This window comes from Mizuhopecten yessoensis, unplaced genomic scaffold (genome assembly GCF_002113885.1).
Source record: "Mizuhopecten yessoensis strain PY_sf001 unplaced genomic scaffold, ASM211388v2 scaffold11105, whole genome shotgun sequence".
Classification (NCBI taxonomy): Eukaryota; Metazoa; Mollusca; class Bivalvia; order Pectinida; family Pectinidae; genus Mizuhopecten; species Mizuhopecten yessoensis.
This window is the reverse complement of record NW_018408882.1, coordinates 188487-204828: the sequence shown is the minus strand read 5'-3', so window position 1 is coordinate 204828 and position 16342 is coordinate 188487. Positions and strand designations below refer to the sequence as shown.

Genomic DNA, 16342 nt, shown 5'->3' with positions numbered 1-16342 from the left:
GGACTAAACCGGCAACTATTTTTGTTGACCTTTGTCCATGGAAGGTCCCTGCAAAATTTCATTGAAATTGGTTCAGGGGTTTTGGAGAAGAAGTCGAAAATGTAAATTGTTTACGGACGGACGACGGACGACGGACGACGACAGACAAAAGGCGATCGCAATAGGTCACTTGAGACTTTGTCTCAGGTGACCTAAAAATTATGGGATAAACAAATACATTAGTAAATGAAATAAATCTTTGGATGGTAGTTGTAATGATACTATGAATTAATAGTGCACAATACTCGTATGCTTTAGAAATCCTCTCCCCACTGCCAGAAATTGTAACGAAGTACCGAGAACTGATGGCTTTAATAATAATCATTTCTAAAAAGATAACCATACACATTGCAAGACTTTTAGCTGTTTGAGCTACCTGGTAAACGTTTACTGGCCTAACTGGGCTACTACATATGCAAACGGGAATGAAGAGGAGGTTACTAAATATAGGGGAAAAAACACAGTGCAGCGGGACAGGGATCCTTAAGGAAGTGAAGGGGAGGTTACTGAATATAGGAAAAACCATTGTGCAGTGGGACAGGGATCCTTAAGGAAGTAAAGGGGAGGTTACTGAATATAGGAAAAACCACTGTGCAGTGGGACAGGGATCCTTAAGGAAGTGAAGGGGAGGTTACTGAATATAGGAAAAACCACAGTGCAGTGGCCACGGGACAGGGATCCTTAAGGATGTTAAGGGGAGGTTACTAAATATAGGAAAAACCACTGTGCAGTGGGACAGGGATCCTTAAGGATGTTAAGGGGTGGTTACTGAATGTAGGGAAAAAAACACAGTGCAGTGGGACAGGGATCCTTAAGGAAGTGAAGGGGAGGTTACTGAATATAGGAAAAACCACAGTGCAGTGGGACAGGGATCCTTAAGGATGTTAAGGGGAGGTTACTGAATATAGGAAAAAGCACTGTGCAGTGGGACAGGGATCCTTAAGGATGTTAAGGGTTGGTTACTGAATGTAGGGAAAAAAAACACAGTGCAGTGAGACAGGGATCCTTATATAAGGAAGTTAAGGGGAGGTTACTGAATATAGGAAAAAACACTGTGCAGTGGGACAGGGATCCTTAAGGAAGTTAAGGGGTGGTTACGGTATGTAGGGAAAAAAACACAGTGCAGTGGGACAGGGATCCTTAAGGATAGTAAGGGGTGGTTACTGAATGTAGGGAAAAAAACACAGTGCAGTGAGACAGGGATCCTTATATAAGGAAGTTAAGGGGAGGTTACTGAATATAGGAAAAAACACTGTGCAGTGGGACAGGGATCCTTAAGGAAGTTAAGGGGTGGTTACGGTATGTAGGGAAAAAAACACAGTGCAGTGGGACAGGGATCCTTAAGGATGTTAAGGGGTGGTTACTGAATGTAGGGAAAAAAACACAGTGCAGTGGGACAGGGATCCTAAATGGCTGGAGACATGGATCTATATGTCTGTAGGAATGTTGGTCATATCACAATTGATTGTGTACAAGATTTCACATGATCAAGATCATGATCTATATACTTACAGTGAGCAATGCTTTGGGAGATCATTACACAGTCAAAATATTAAGAGTCCTGTTTATAGATTCCATTGACTCCATCAGTAAGCTTGTTAATTGGTAAACAGACACACTGACAAACACCAGTACAGGTCGGACACTAATTGAGCTAATGACTGTAAGGCAAGTTGGCAATGGCGCTAACAAGGCCACATCCCTGGGCCAGTACAAGTTATGGTTATATCCTTAAACTAGGTCAAGTTTACCTTGACCACGTCTTTGCACTAGGACCAGTCAATGCCACGTCTCAAATAAGGATCAGCTTTGGACTTTTTTTTTATAAGAATCAGCTATGGACACTTTCTTGGATCAGGACCAGCTGTGGAATATACTTGGACTGGAACCAATTTTCAATGTATCAGCAGTTGACACATCCCTAAACCAGGCAGAGCTTTGAACATGTCCTTATATAACAAAAGGACAAGTAATATGGACATATACTCAGATTAGGATCATGCTATATAAGATCATTAAGATCAGCTATTGACAAAGACTTGAATATAGATCAGCTATAGACAAAGCCTTGGATTGAGATCAGCTATAGACAAAGCCTTGGATTGAGATCAGCTATGGACAAAGACTTGGATTGAGATCAGCTATTGACAAAGACTTGAATATAGATCAGCTAAAGACAAAGCCTTGGATTGAGATCAGCTATGGACAAAGCCTTGGATTGAGATCAGCTATGGACAAAGACTTGGATTGAGATCAGCTATGGACAAAGACTTGGATTGAGATCAGCTATGGACAAAGACTTGGATTGAGATCAGCTAAGGACAAAACCTTGGATTGAGATCGGCTATGGACAAAGCCTTGGATTGAGATCAGCTATGGACAAAGACTTGGATTGAGATCAGCTAAGTCAAAGCCTTGGATTGAGATCAGCTATGGACAAAGCCTTGGATTGAGATCAGCTATGGACAAAGCCTTGGATTGAGATCAGCTATGGACAAAGACTTGGATTGAGATAAACTATGGACAAAGCCTTGCATTGAGATAAGCTATGGACAAAGACTTTAATATAGATCAGATATAGACAAAGCCTTGGATTGAGATCAGCTATGGACAAAGACTTGGATTGAGATCAGCTATAGACAAAGCCTTGGATTGAGATCAGCTATGGACAAAGACTTGGATTGAGATCAGCTATAGACAAAGCCTTGGATTGAGATCAGCTATGGACAAAGACTTGGATTGAGATCAGCTATAGACAAAGCCTTGGATTGAGATCAGCTATGGACAAAGACTTGGATTGAGATCAGCTATAGACAAAGCCTTGGATTGAGATCAGCTATGGACAAAGACTTGGATTGAGATCAGCTATGGACAAAGCCTTGGATTGAGATCAGCTATGGACAAAGACTTGGATTGAGATCAGCTAAGGACAAAGCCTTGGATTGAGATCGGCTATGGACAAAGTCTTGGATTTAGATCAGCTAAGGACAAAGCCTTGGATTGAGATAAGCTATGGACAAAGACTTTAATATAGATCAGATATAGACAAAGCCTTGGATTGAGATCAGCTATGGACAAAGACTTGGATTGAGATCAGCTAAGGACAAAGCCTTGGATTGAGATCAGCTATGGACAAAGACTTGGATTGAGATCAGCTAAGGACAAAGCCTTGGATTGAGATCGGCTATGGACAAAGTCTTGGATTTAGATCAGCTAAGGACAAAGCCTTGGATTGAGATAAGCTATGGACAAAGACTTGGATTTAGATCAGCTAAGGACACAGCCTTGGATTGAGATAACTATGGACAAAGACTTTAATATAGATCAGATATAGACAAAGCCTTGGATTGACATAAACTATGGACAAAGCTGATCTCAATCCAAGGCTTTGTACATAGCTGATCTCAATCCATAGCTGATCTCAATCCAATGCTTTGTCCATAGTTTATGTCAATCCAAGGCTTTGTCCTAAGCTAATCAGCTAAGGACAAAGCCTTGGATTGACATCAGCTAAGGACAAAGCCTTGGATTGAGATAAGCTAAGGACAAAGCCTTGGATTGAGATAAACTATGGACAAAGTCTTGGATTGAGATCAGCTAAGGACAAAGCCTTGGATTGAGATCAGCTTAGGACAAAGCCTTGGATTGAGATAAACTATGGACAAAGCCTTGGATTGAGAAAAGCTATGGACAAGGGTTGGATTGAGATAAACTATGGACAAAGTCTTGGATTGAGATCAGCTAAGGACAAAGCCTTGGATTGAGATAAGCTATGGACAAAGCCTTGGATTGAGAAAAGCTATGGACAAGGTTTGGATTGAGATAAACTATGGACAAAGCCTTGGATTGAGATCAACTAAGGAGAAAGCCTTGGATTTAGAAAAGCTATGGACAAGGTTTGGATTGAGATAAACTATGGACAAAGGCTTGGATTGAGATAAGCTATGGACAAGGCTTGGATTGAGATAAACTATGGACAAAGACTTGGATTGAGATCAGCTAAGGACAAAGCCTTGGAATGAGATCAGCTTAGGACAAAGCCTTGGATTGAGATAAGCTATGGACAAAGCCTTGGATTTAGAAAAGCTATGGACAAAGCTTGGATTGAGATCAGCTATGGAAAAAACCTTGGATTGAGATCAGCTTAGGACAAAGCCTTGGATTGAGATAAACTATGGACAAAGCCTTTGATTGAGATAAGCTATGGACAAAGCCTTGGATTGAGATAAGCTATGGACAAGGCTTGGATTGAGATAAACTATGGACAAAGCCTTGGATTGAGATCAACTATGGACAAAGCCTTGGATTGAGATAAGCTATGGACAAAGCCTTGGATTGAGATCAACTATGGACAAAGCCTTGGATTGAGATCAGCTATGGACAAAGACTTGAATTTAGATAAACTATAGACAAAGCCTTGGATTGAGATAAGCTATGGACAAAGCCTTGGATTGAGATCAACTATGGAGAAAGCCTTGGATTTAGAAAAGCTATGGACAAAGCTTGGATTGAGATCAGCTATGGAAAAAACCTTGGATTGAGATCAGCTTAGGACAAAGCCTTGGATTGAGATAAACTATGGACAAAGCCTTTGATTGAGATAAGCTATGGACAAAGCCTTGGATTGAGATAAGCTATGGACAAGGCTTGGATTGAGATAAACTATGGACAAAGCCTTGGATTGAGATCAACTATGGACAAAGCCTTGGATTGAGATAAGCTATGGACAAAGCCTTGGATTGAGATCAACTATGGACAAAGCCTTGGATTGAGATCAGCTATGGACAAAGACTTGAATTTAGATAAACTATGGACAAAGCCTTGGATTGAGATAAGCTATGGACAAAGCCTTGGATTGAGATCAACTATGGAGAAAGCCTTGGATTTAGAAAAGCTATGGACAAAGCTTGGATTGAGATCAGCTATGGACAAAACCTTGGATTGAGATAAGCTATGGACAAAGCCTTGGATTGAGATCAACTATGGACAAGGCTTGGATTGAGATAAACTATGGACAAAACCTTGTATTGAGATCAACTATGGACAAAACCTTGTATTGGGATCAACTATGGTCAAAGCCTTGGATTGAGATCAACTATGGACAAAGCCTTGGATTGAGATAAGCTATGGACAAAGCCTTGGATTGAGATAAGCTATGGACAAAACCTTGGATTGAGATAAGCTATGGACAAAGCCTTGGATTGAGATCAACTATGGACAAGGCTTGGATTGAGATAAACTATGGACAAAACCTTGTATTGAGATCAACTATGGACAAAACCTTGTATTGGGATCAACTATGGTCAAAGCCTTGGATTGAGATCAACTATGGACAAAGCCTTGGATTGAGATAAGCTATGGCCAAGGCTTGGATTGAGATCAACTATGGACAAGGCTTTGATTGAGATCAACTATGGACAAAACCTTGTATTGTCATCAACTAAGGACAAAACCTCGTTTTGAGATCAACCATGGTCAAAGCCTTGGATTGAGATAAGCTATGGACAAGGCTTGGATTGAGATAAACTATGGACAAAACCTTGTATTGAGATCAACTATGGACAAAGCCTTGGATTGAGATAAGCTATGGACAAAGCCTTGGATTGAGATCAACTATGGACAAGGCTTGGATTGAGATCAACTATGGACAAAACCTTGTATTGTCATCAACTAAGGACAAAACCTCGTTTTGAGATCAACTATGGACAAAGCCTTGGATTGAGATAAGCTATGGACAAGGCTTGGATTGAGATCAACTATGGACAAGGCTTGGATTGAGATAAGCTATGGACAAAGCCTTGGATTGAGATCAGCTATGGACAAAGCCTTGGATTGAGATCAGCTATGGACAAAGTCTTGGATTGAGATCAGCTATGGACAAAGCCTTGGATTGAGATCAGCTATGGACAAAGCCTTGGATTGAGATCAGCTATGGACAAAGACTTGGATTGAGATCAGCTATGGACAAAGCCTTGGATTGAGATCAGCTATGGACAAAGTCTTGGATTGAGATAGCTATGGACAAAGCCTTGGATTGAGATCAACTATGGACAAAGCGTTGGATTGAGATCAACTATGGACAAAGCCTTGGATTGAGATAGCTATGGACAAAGCCTTTTATGCATCAACATGTACATCACCAAACTTACTTTAGGTTCACAAACTTTTACCAGAAGTTGTTTTTTAAACACATCAAAACAATTGGCCTCGATTAAGGTATATAAATATATTTATATGTTTTAAATAACAACACTGGATACCAATACAGAACAGGTATTAATGGAGAAGTGACACTTCACATCACTGTTAATTTAATTAAAAGGCCCAAACTGTGGAGAAAATATTGAAATGCATGTCACACAATAAATTAACGCCACTCAATCTAGTAAGCAAGGAAAGAGTGCTTACAATGTATACAGTAAAACACCCACTCCTTTTACTGTTGGATTTTTGTGAGGTTCTTGTTTTCACAGCTTTTGCAATAAAATATTTCTGTGGAAAAAAAAACCAAGAAATCAATAGCCAAACAATCCACCCTAATCTAAGTGCTTTCTGCCATGGCCACTAGCACTAGAACTGGAAACCATGAAAATCCAGACAAATAACATTTTTTTAGTATATGTCGCCTCTCTAACATTCAAGTCCCCTTTTCTTAAAAAATCATGTACATTTTGTACATCGAGGATCTGTCATTCCTTTCCCTTCATATTAGATTTATGATACAACTTTTGGACTTTTCATGTTTGAGAGCCTCAAGCTCTGGTGAGCAAATATGAAAAATCCAAAACCAGTATCATAAATCTAATATGAAGGGAAACGAATGACAGATTATTTTTATCATTTAATACAAAGTAAACTGTGTAACTGTGATCTGAAACGAATATTTTGCACTTGGCCGCCTCTTAAACGATGAAATTTGTGTTCACTTCACAATGACGTGCCATCACATTGATTGTTCCTGTTCGATTGTGACGCCATTTCTGGAGTGATATTACACATGGTACATTATTTCAGTGATGGCTTTATGACACAGCTGCATAACACAGTATTCATATGCTAAATGTATATATGCCTCTCCTGATTATCGTTTAACGGCTAAGCCTCTCTATGCCTTTATTTTTAACAATGGTGGTAATATGAAGAGCTATTGCATATGTATACTGTACAAGTGAAGTGCAAAAAGTCAGGACAGGTATTTAATCAACAGCAATTCTGGGACCTACTGTAACAGGATATGAAAAGCATGCATTCAAGGGTGGGCCTATAAGGAACTAGGGTCACTTCCTTATTTATCAGCATAAAAATCACCAAGATGGCATTTTTCCAAAAGTGTCATTGTTGTTGTAGTGTCTAGATTCTTGTTTTATCACTAGAGATGATTAGTGTAGAGAACTGGACTTGGTTGGTCATCAGCGACCAGGTATAGCTTACATGTAATTGGTAGAGCAGTCATCCAGAGTTTGGAGGGTCCGCGTCCAACCCTGGTCTGATCTTGTATTTTCCTGTTCGTATTACATTTGGTGCGTGTGACCAACCCTTATTTCAAGTACTGCGTGAATGCTTGACAAAGGATTACCACAACATGGGTTATAAATTAGGATGTCTAAGTTGGCGGTGATGACTTAGAAAAAGAGGGAGGAATGTAGTGGAACTGGACTAGGTCGCCGACGGCGACCAGGTAGCTTGATTGGTATCTGTCTAAAGTTCGGAGGTTCCAAGGTTCAAAACCCGGTCTGGCCATGCATGACTGAATCCTCATTCTAATTTAGGTGAAACATTATTGTTCACATAAGATGTTTTCCAGTTTATAGAAAAAATGTGATTGTTGTGGTCCAAATTAATCGAAAGAAAAACATACATAATCATGTTACATCTAACGATGAGAAATGTCATAATCAGACTCCTGCATTCTCGTTCAACTTCAAACAAAGCTTAATTTTTCCTAAATATGTATCTCTTTACCGTGACCATGCTAAGTTTTATAGGAAGTGGTTAGTGTATATTGGGAATCATTTCACAGAGAAAAAAAGGTTGAACAGGATAGAAAGATAGGCCATAAGAAGGCTGTTTTTGTTATAACTGCAGGCAATGTTGGTTGATTAGTATAAGCATTGGTATTAGTGAGTGTGTTAGGAGACTACAAACAGCTGGGAGATTGTCAACTGTAGTGTTACCTACCACCTTGCATGCACCAGTCTGTAACATACCGCAGTGAAATAAATAAAAGTAAAGCATACAAAACAAAATAAATAAAACATGCATTAAGGATCCCTGTCCAACTACTGCAGTCGTTTTTCCTACGGTAACCCCTCCTTAACTTCCGTTTCGATATCACCTGTAGCACATTCGGGCTAGCACGTATTCGTTGACCAGGTAGCTCAATTGGTCACAGTTATATAGTACATATATAATGTATATAATAACCTGAAATCAAGGGTTTGAATTCTGGTCTAGCCTTCCTTTTTTCCCCCACACTCAGAAAGTCACTCTTGTTGATTATTGTCGGTTTATTTCATCTTTATTATTTTTTTATAAAAGTCCTGCAAGGTATTGGTTTTCTTTTCAGAAATGATTTATCAAAGCTTTGGTCATGCTGGAAACAACAGTTCCCAACACTTTGTTACAGTTATTGGCAGTGGACGGGGATCCTTAAGAAAACAAAAATGTTCATTTAATAAATATAAACATATATGTTCATTTAATAAATATAAACAAAAATGTTCATAAATTAAAAATTAAAACATGTATATTCAAAATAAATAGGAAAACGCATAAAACATACAAATAAACATAAAAACAACAACAGCAAAACATAAATGATGCCTACCGGTAATTCCTGTATCATATATCATTCCAGATAGATAAGACACTGTACACTTTAATATTTCACATGGTCTTTTTTTAGCATTTATTTGTGTTTAGCATCGATCCCAATTACAATTGTAATGCGAACAATTCAGTCTAAATAGTGCACGTGTAAGACATTCAGTGGAATGCAATGTTAGTGGTGTTTTTCTTGGTGTATTTCTACTAAACTCTGCAACAATGTATGTTTATCAGCGTAGGGTAAATTATAAATCGGATGAAAAATAGCAGAAAATTAGGTTAAGTTGTACATTTACTAAAATTTTCAAATAATGTAATCAAAATCCCCACTATCAAAGCCAGTGATTTCTGATTCCTGAACTTGGGTCATTTAGCTTGCACTTCTAACATATTTTGAATTTCTCCTCTATATTGTTACTTGCACAAGGACTCTATATCTAGCAAACCTAAATGTTTGCTCAGATTCATAAAAAAAATTCTGTAAGTATTTCTAAAAGTCATGATATTTTTTTTATCACAGAACGATGGATAACCTTGGCTAATTCATTCCGAGTTTGGTTACATTCTGTAGGTGACCAATGATAGTCAAGTACATATAATAGTGACCAATGATAGTCAAGTACATAAAATAGTGACCAATGATAGTCAAGTACATATAATAGTGACCAATGATAGTCAAGTACATATAATAGAGACCAATGATAGTCAAGTACATATTATAGGGACCAATGATAGTCAAGTACATATTATAGGGACCAATGATAGTCAAGTACATATCATAGTGACCAATGATAGTCAAGTACATATCATAGTGACCAATGATAGTCAAGTACATATCATAGTGACCAATGATAGTCAAGTACATATCATAGTGACCAATGATAGTCAAGTACATATCATAGTGACCAATGATAGTCAAGTACATATCATAGTGACCAATGATAGTCAAGTACATATCATAGTGACCAATGATAGTCAAGTACATATCATAGTGACCAATGATAGTCAAGTACATATCATAGTGACCAATGATAGTCAAGTACATATCATAGTGACCAATGATAGTCAAGTACATATCATAGTGACCAATGATAGTCAAGTACATATCATAGTGACCAATGATAGTCAAGTACATATCATAGTGACCAATGATAGTCAAGTACATATTATAGTGACCAATGATAGTCAAGTACATATTATAGTGACCAATGATAGTCAAGTACATATTATAGTGACCAATGATAGTCAAGTACATATTATAGTGACCAATGATAGTCAAGTACATATTATAGTGACCAATGATGGCTGTGTACTGATATAGCGTGTTGGCATATCTATAACAAGTATATATAGAGTATCGTTTAACGGTGACAATGGCCAAGGTGTTACTGTAATTAAATCACATCATTGTTTGAACTCGTTGAAACCCAGTCAATAATCCTCCGTCAATTTGAATGTTACCTGCTCTGTTACTGAAAGATGTTCAAATTGAATTATGTCAAGAAATGCTTTTTGGTGCAGTTGTTTTTGCCAACATCATTTTAGCATAAAAAAGTAAAGCTTTATGATGTCAAAATCTTCCTGTTTTTTTTCCTATTTCTGATATAACTATATAACTAGTGGAAGATCTATAGAGGGCCAGGAAACTATCCCTGATCAGGTAGCTCAGTTTGCTCGAGTACTGGCTCAGAGGTGTGGGGCTCCAATCCTTGTCTAGCCCCATGCTCGAGTACTGTCTCTACTGGGACCAGAGGTGTAGGGCTCCAATCCTTGTCTAGCCCCCTGCTCGAGTACTGTCTCTATTGGGACCCGAGGTGTCGGGCTCCAATCCTTGTCTAGCCCCATGCGCGAGTACTGTCTCTATTGGGACCAGGGGTGTAGGGCTCCAATCCTTGTCTAGCCCCATGCTAGAGTACTGTCTCTATTGGGACCAGAGGTATAGGGCTCCAATCCTTGTCTAGCCCCAGGCTCGAGTACTGTCTCTATTGGGACCCGAGGTGTCGGGCTCCAATCCTTGTCTAGCCCCAGGCTCGAGTACTGTCTCTATTGGGACCAGAGGAGTAGGGCTCCAATCCTTGTCTAGCCCCCTGCTCGAGTACTGTCTCTATTGGGACCCGAGGTGTCGGGCTCCAATCCTTGTCTAGCCCCATGCTTGAGTACTGTCTCTATTGGGCCCAGAGGAGTAGGGCTCCAATCCTTGTCTAGCCCCAGGCTCGAGTACTGTCTCTATTGGGACCCGAGGTGTCGGGCTCCAATCCTTGTCTAGCCCCAGGCTCGAGTACTGTCTCTATTGGGACCAGAGGGGTAGGGCTCCAATCCTTGTCTAGCCCCCTGCTCGAGTACTGTCTCTATTGGGACCCGAGGTGTCGGGCTCCAATCCTTGTCTAGCCCCAGGCTCGAGTACTGTCTCTATTGGGACCAGAGGGGTAGGGCTCCAATCCTTGTCTAGCCCCCTGCTCGAGTACTGTCTCTATTGGGACCCGAGGTGTCGGGCTCCAATCCTTGTCTAGCCCCATGCTTGAGTACTGTCTCTATTGGGCCCAGAGGAGTAGGGCTCCAATCCTTGTCTAGCCCCATGCTCGAGTACTGTCTCTTTTGTAGGGCTCCAATCCTTATCTAGCCCCATGCTATTTTTACTAGAACGATCTTGTCGATTTTTTTCTTTGTTTATTTCATCTTTATTATTTTTTCACGAAAGATCCACAAGGTACAATGTACTGTATGGGTTTTCACAAAGACTGTAATATGCCTAGAAGTTTATCAGCAGAAGTATTCTAAACACTTTCAGAGCATGGTCAGAGCCCATCACTGCCAATTGGCAGATTGGTCGAGTGGTTAAAACTTAACAGTCCGGCCTTCTATGCAGGCTGCCTGGGTTTGATCCCCAAAGTCGTCATACGTATGGAATATTCAGAGAAAGTGTAATTACCTGCTCTCTCTCTCTCTCTATATATATAGCTACAGGTCATTTATCATCACTCCTGGCCTGGTGGTTTTCGATAATTATATAAGAAACCACAGATTTTAACACAGTTTACCCTGTTACCTTGAATGTGGCCAAGGCCAATTTTATGAACACAGTTGGTAGATAACTCTTGGCCTTATAGTATGAGAAGTTGTCTAAAATTTTAATCCATTTGCATGTAAAGGTTATTTCATGGTTTTCAAGTAACAAGGGACTTATTACACCCGAGCTTCGCTCGGGTGTAATAAGTCCCGAGTGACGAGAGATCATGCAATAACTGGCTTTCTGCATGCTTCCCAACCCGAAAAAACAGAAAAATTGAGTAAAAAATGTTCACCTGGACAATCTTTTCACCTACCCTACACTGCAGATAATTTACATGTACCTGTGTGAGTGAGTACTTATCAGAACCAAGTAAGTTTGTCTTTATTCTCAATAGCCTAGTCTGAGTGTATCCTTCATAATGGATACAAGTGTTTTTGGTTTACTATCCAGCTCCAGTGTCAGGGAAGGTATAAGGAGTGTCTGTTCAACAATTAGAACAAAATACAGGAAACAATGTTGAATATCTGACTACATTTTCAGTTTAATTTTGAAGATGTGGCAGAATTACAGGATATTGAAACCATTTTCATACATACAATGTAAGGGTTTATCAATCCCTAAGAAATTCCAGTTCTTTCAATGAATGGTATATTTGAATGTGCAATTTTGTATAAAGAAACAGCTCCTAAAGATTATAAACTTTTCCAGGAAATGCTTATCCTCTCACATGATAAGGAAATCAATAATGCTGCCAACTCAGTAATTGTTTTTGTTTGTTTTTCAATCATGAAATTACCATTTTTAACTTCTGCTTTTTTTTAAATTTTAAATGTGTCAACTAAGTTTATCCTTTCCACTGTATTGACTTTATCGTTACTTACTTATTGATTATCTCCCCTTTTTACAGCATTTGTGACCACTGCCCACAGTCCACTGGGCACACCCCCTTTCATGGTCATGTAATCATGAAAGGGGATTATGTGTGCAGTTGACTGTGGTAGCAAGTGAATTATTGCCCACAGTTTTCCATTGTGAGAGATGGGAAGTATGCAGTAAGACCTGTTATATGTTGAAAGTACATCAAGGCCATTTAATTGCCCCATTACCTAACCGTCTTCAGTATGGTATGGACCAGATGTAATAACTGTTATAGTCCTACTCAATGTGAATTTTACTTTTCTTTTACGTATATTTGCCCTGATCAAACCCAAAGATTACTGGACCAAATTTATCTTTACCACACATTTTAGTCTGGTACAAGTTTAAAAAAAAATCAATATCTATATTACATTTACAGCAAATTCTTCATAATCTATATTTTTGTATCAATTATCACCAAGATAGGGAAAATGCATAATTAGACACAGTGAATTGTAATTTTATTCAAATGTAAGAAACTGATGCAGAATATCATAAAAATTTGCCCTAAATCAGAGTTATCATCTTCACTCTGGTCTACTGGTAGTCCTTGTAGTATATATAGTATCATATCCTGTCCTTTGGCACCAAATATACCATCCAGCTAGGACCCAATGTTACTGTCTGGGCAGTGAGTTTTATGTAAGTCATGGCTTGCCATGGACTCATGTTTATTCCATGAACCATATATCTAGCTACTATATGTCTTAGTAAATTTTGTAAATAATGCTATTAAAGGACTTGCCTAGAAAATTCATACAAATATCGCTGTCATGGCTTGGCTCACAAAACCCTAGAACAATTAACCTACGTAGTGGACCCTTCTCCTATAATTTGTTTTTGATTGTCTTTTTAAAGGCTTTCCTGGTATATTGCTCACACAAACACACACACAAACACATGCATTTATATACCTGGTACCTTGCATTATAATGCAGCACTTTATTACCCTCAATTATCAATTTATGTATACTCTGTCTGAACTATCTGCTGGCAACAATTTTGACCTTATATCAGTGACTGAAATCAGAGGCTAGTAAGCTTATAAGCCTTTTAGTTTTACTACATGTACTTGAGATTCGTCCCCGATACACGTGTGCCCTGTCAGGGAATTGCATTGTAGCACATTATACACAGAGTGTTAATACACAAACAAAACAAAATTCTATAATTTATTCTCTAACCAATTTTAAGTACAGTGGTTTTTAACATTATCAGGTTATGTAAAACATATCTACCGGTAAATGCAAAATAAAATATACCCATCATGGCATGGCCATGCCATCTTCCTTCATGTTTCTATGTTACAGAATTTTATAATTTACATGCATATCTTGATCAGAATTAAGGTGATATGAACTATCTCATAATTAAACTGTGCTATATAATTATATATATATATACGTGTATATATGGTATAAACACAACCAAATTTACTTGATTAATATAATTAGCCAACTGAATATTTGTATAAACAGGTTGGGAACTTACTTAATTTGCAGAGAACAATTAAATATTACAAGTACAGTCGGCAGGAAGATTTTGAAAAATGTCGGCTAAGGGGTACACCCTAATGCTGAAGCGTAACATTGGCATCCAGGATCCAGGACTAGGTTTGTTGTGTCTTGATCTAGAACTACAATTATTATGGATGATGTACATGTGCAACTGCGGTATGGGCATTTCTGCATATTTAAGAAAATTGTCACATAAAAATTATACTGGGTGTGTCATGTCATAACATTGATGTAATTACACTAAATAGACTAATTATTGTTATTAAATCAAAAGAGAAACGAAACATTTAAGGATAGTCATTCGTAGCATGTTGTATATATATATAAACAACCAACAAATATCACTTTGAAATGTTGAATTTTATATTATAAAGTGTGCACGTGTTTTGAGTAATGTTTTGTTTCATATGTTACTGCAAATTTAATATATTGACACTACTCTGAAATACAGCATGGCCGAATTAGTGACCATGCAGCATGAAAATGACCAAGGAGTTTGTCCAGTCATGCTATCCAGGATTTGTTAAAAACGTATATGTATTAACCACTGAAATATTGTACGTGTTTATGTATTGAATTATCACTTAATAATACACGATAGGAAGAAACTTTGAGGATCTGTACTTTTATTTTATATATCATGATGATATCTTACATGTACTGCATACATAAAATATTGATTTTCAATCTTTCAAAATTTCCCACCTGTATTATGCCATTTTGTAGATTAAGCAAATTACATGGGAGTTATTTGACATAACAAACCATCCTGATCTGGACTCAAAATGAAGAATTCTAAACGGATCTGTTTTGTTGATTATAGGTAGGTATACTATCCTATAATTTGCATAATCTACAAAATGGCATCACTCAGGTGGGAGAGTTTGAACGTTGAAAACCAAGGACTCAACTAAGTGTAGCAGCTGTTGGTGATAATAAGGTCAATTTGGATACAGTCAAGAAATAACCCATTTATGGATCGATAGGTGTTGTACGTGTCATAGCAGAATTTTGTTGTCAGCACCTCAAAACTTAGAACTACCAATTACAACTTCTAATTAAAAGGTTTCGGATAATTCATATGGTAGGGCACATGTGGCCCCAACATCAGACATTTATCTGTCAGATTGTCTCAAGTCTGGTGTTGGACTCATAGGAAACCCGGACTAGAGGTTTCATTTGTGTGTAAAATGTTTGATATCTGTTGTGTTATATACTTGTAAAAGATGTGCATTGATTAGGTTGCCTTACAAGCATCAGCTGTATAGGGAATTTCCCTTAAGCTCAGCAGTAGATCATCTAGCTGGAGAGCAAAGGGTCTCGGGTTCTAGCCCCAGTGACGGCACTATCTTTATCACTATTCCTCTTCCTACTACAAACTGGTGCTGTTGACCATCCCCGTTCAAGGTAGGAAAACCCTTTGCAGGGAGTCTCAAAGAACCTGGGGTGATGTTTGAAAAAAGAGGCAAATAGTTTCAAAGATGTCCATGGATTAGGTTGCCTTACAAGCGTCAGCAGTAGAGCAGCGGGCTGGAGAGACACAGGTTGTGGATTTGAGCCCCTGTGAGTGAGCGATGGCACTATCTTTATCATGATTCCTTGTCATACTACATACTTTCTGATGGATTATGATTCCAGATATTACTATTGTAACAGGAGAGGAAAAATGAACGGCCAGACCGGGGTTCGAACCCGGGACCCTCTGAACTCTAGACGGATGCTCTGCCAATTGAGCTATCTGGTCGCCGACGAATGACCTAGTCCAGTTCCGCTACATTCCTCCCTCCTTTAACAAAGTCTTCGACCCCGAAACACACGAGACCCTATACCACCTTCTGTGGGTATATTTTGTAGGGCGCCAAATGTAACAGGAGAGGAAAAATGCCAGCCAGACCGGGGTTCGAACCCGGGACCCTCCGAACTCTAGACGAATGCTCTACCAATTGAGCTATCTGGTCGCCGACGATTGACCCAGTCCAGTTCCGCTACACTATTAAATAGGGCACTTTCCTCAAAGCTATGACTTCTGATC

At 38.8% G+C, this 16342-nt stretch overlaps 1 protein-coding gene and 1 non-coding gene across 3 annotated transcripts in view; both read right to left on the bottom strand.

Annotated features, from left to right (window-relative positions):
* The window catches only part of LOC110465911 (diacylglycerol kinase delta-like), a 142302-nt gene that overhangs the window by 125032 nt on the left and 928 nt on the right, over positions 1-16342 (bottom strand). Inside the window, exon 2 of one of the 2 annotated variants that reach the window (XM_021522069.1) lies at positions 8218-8235. The exons of the other annotated variant lie outside the window; for it this stretch is intronic. Within the exon in view, the coding sequence (XP_021377744.1) occupies positions 8218-8235 (18 nt within the window). The remainder of the gene's footprint in view (positions 1-8217; positions 8236-16342) is intronic. 2 annotated transcript variants of the gene reach the window in all.
* On the bottom strand, positions 16196-16268 carry Trnas-aga. The gene has a single exon. It is a non-coding gene; the product is annotated as a tRNA-Ser (tRNA).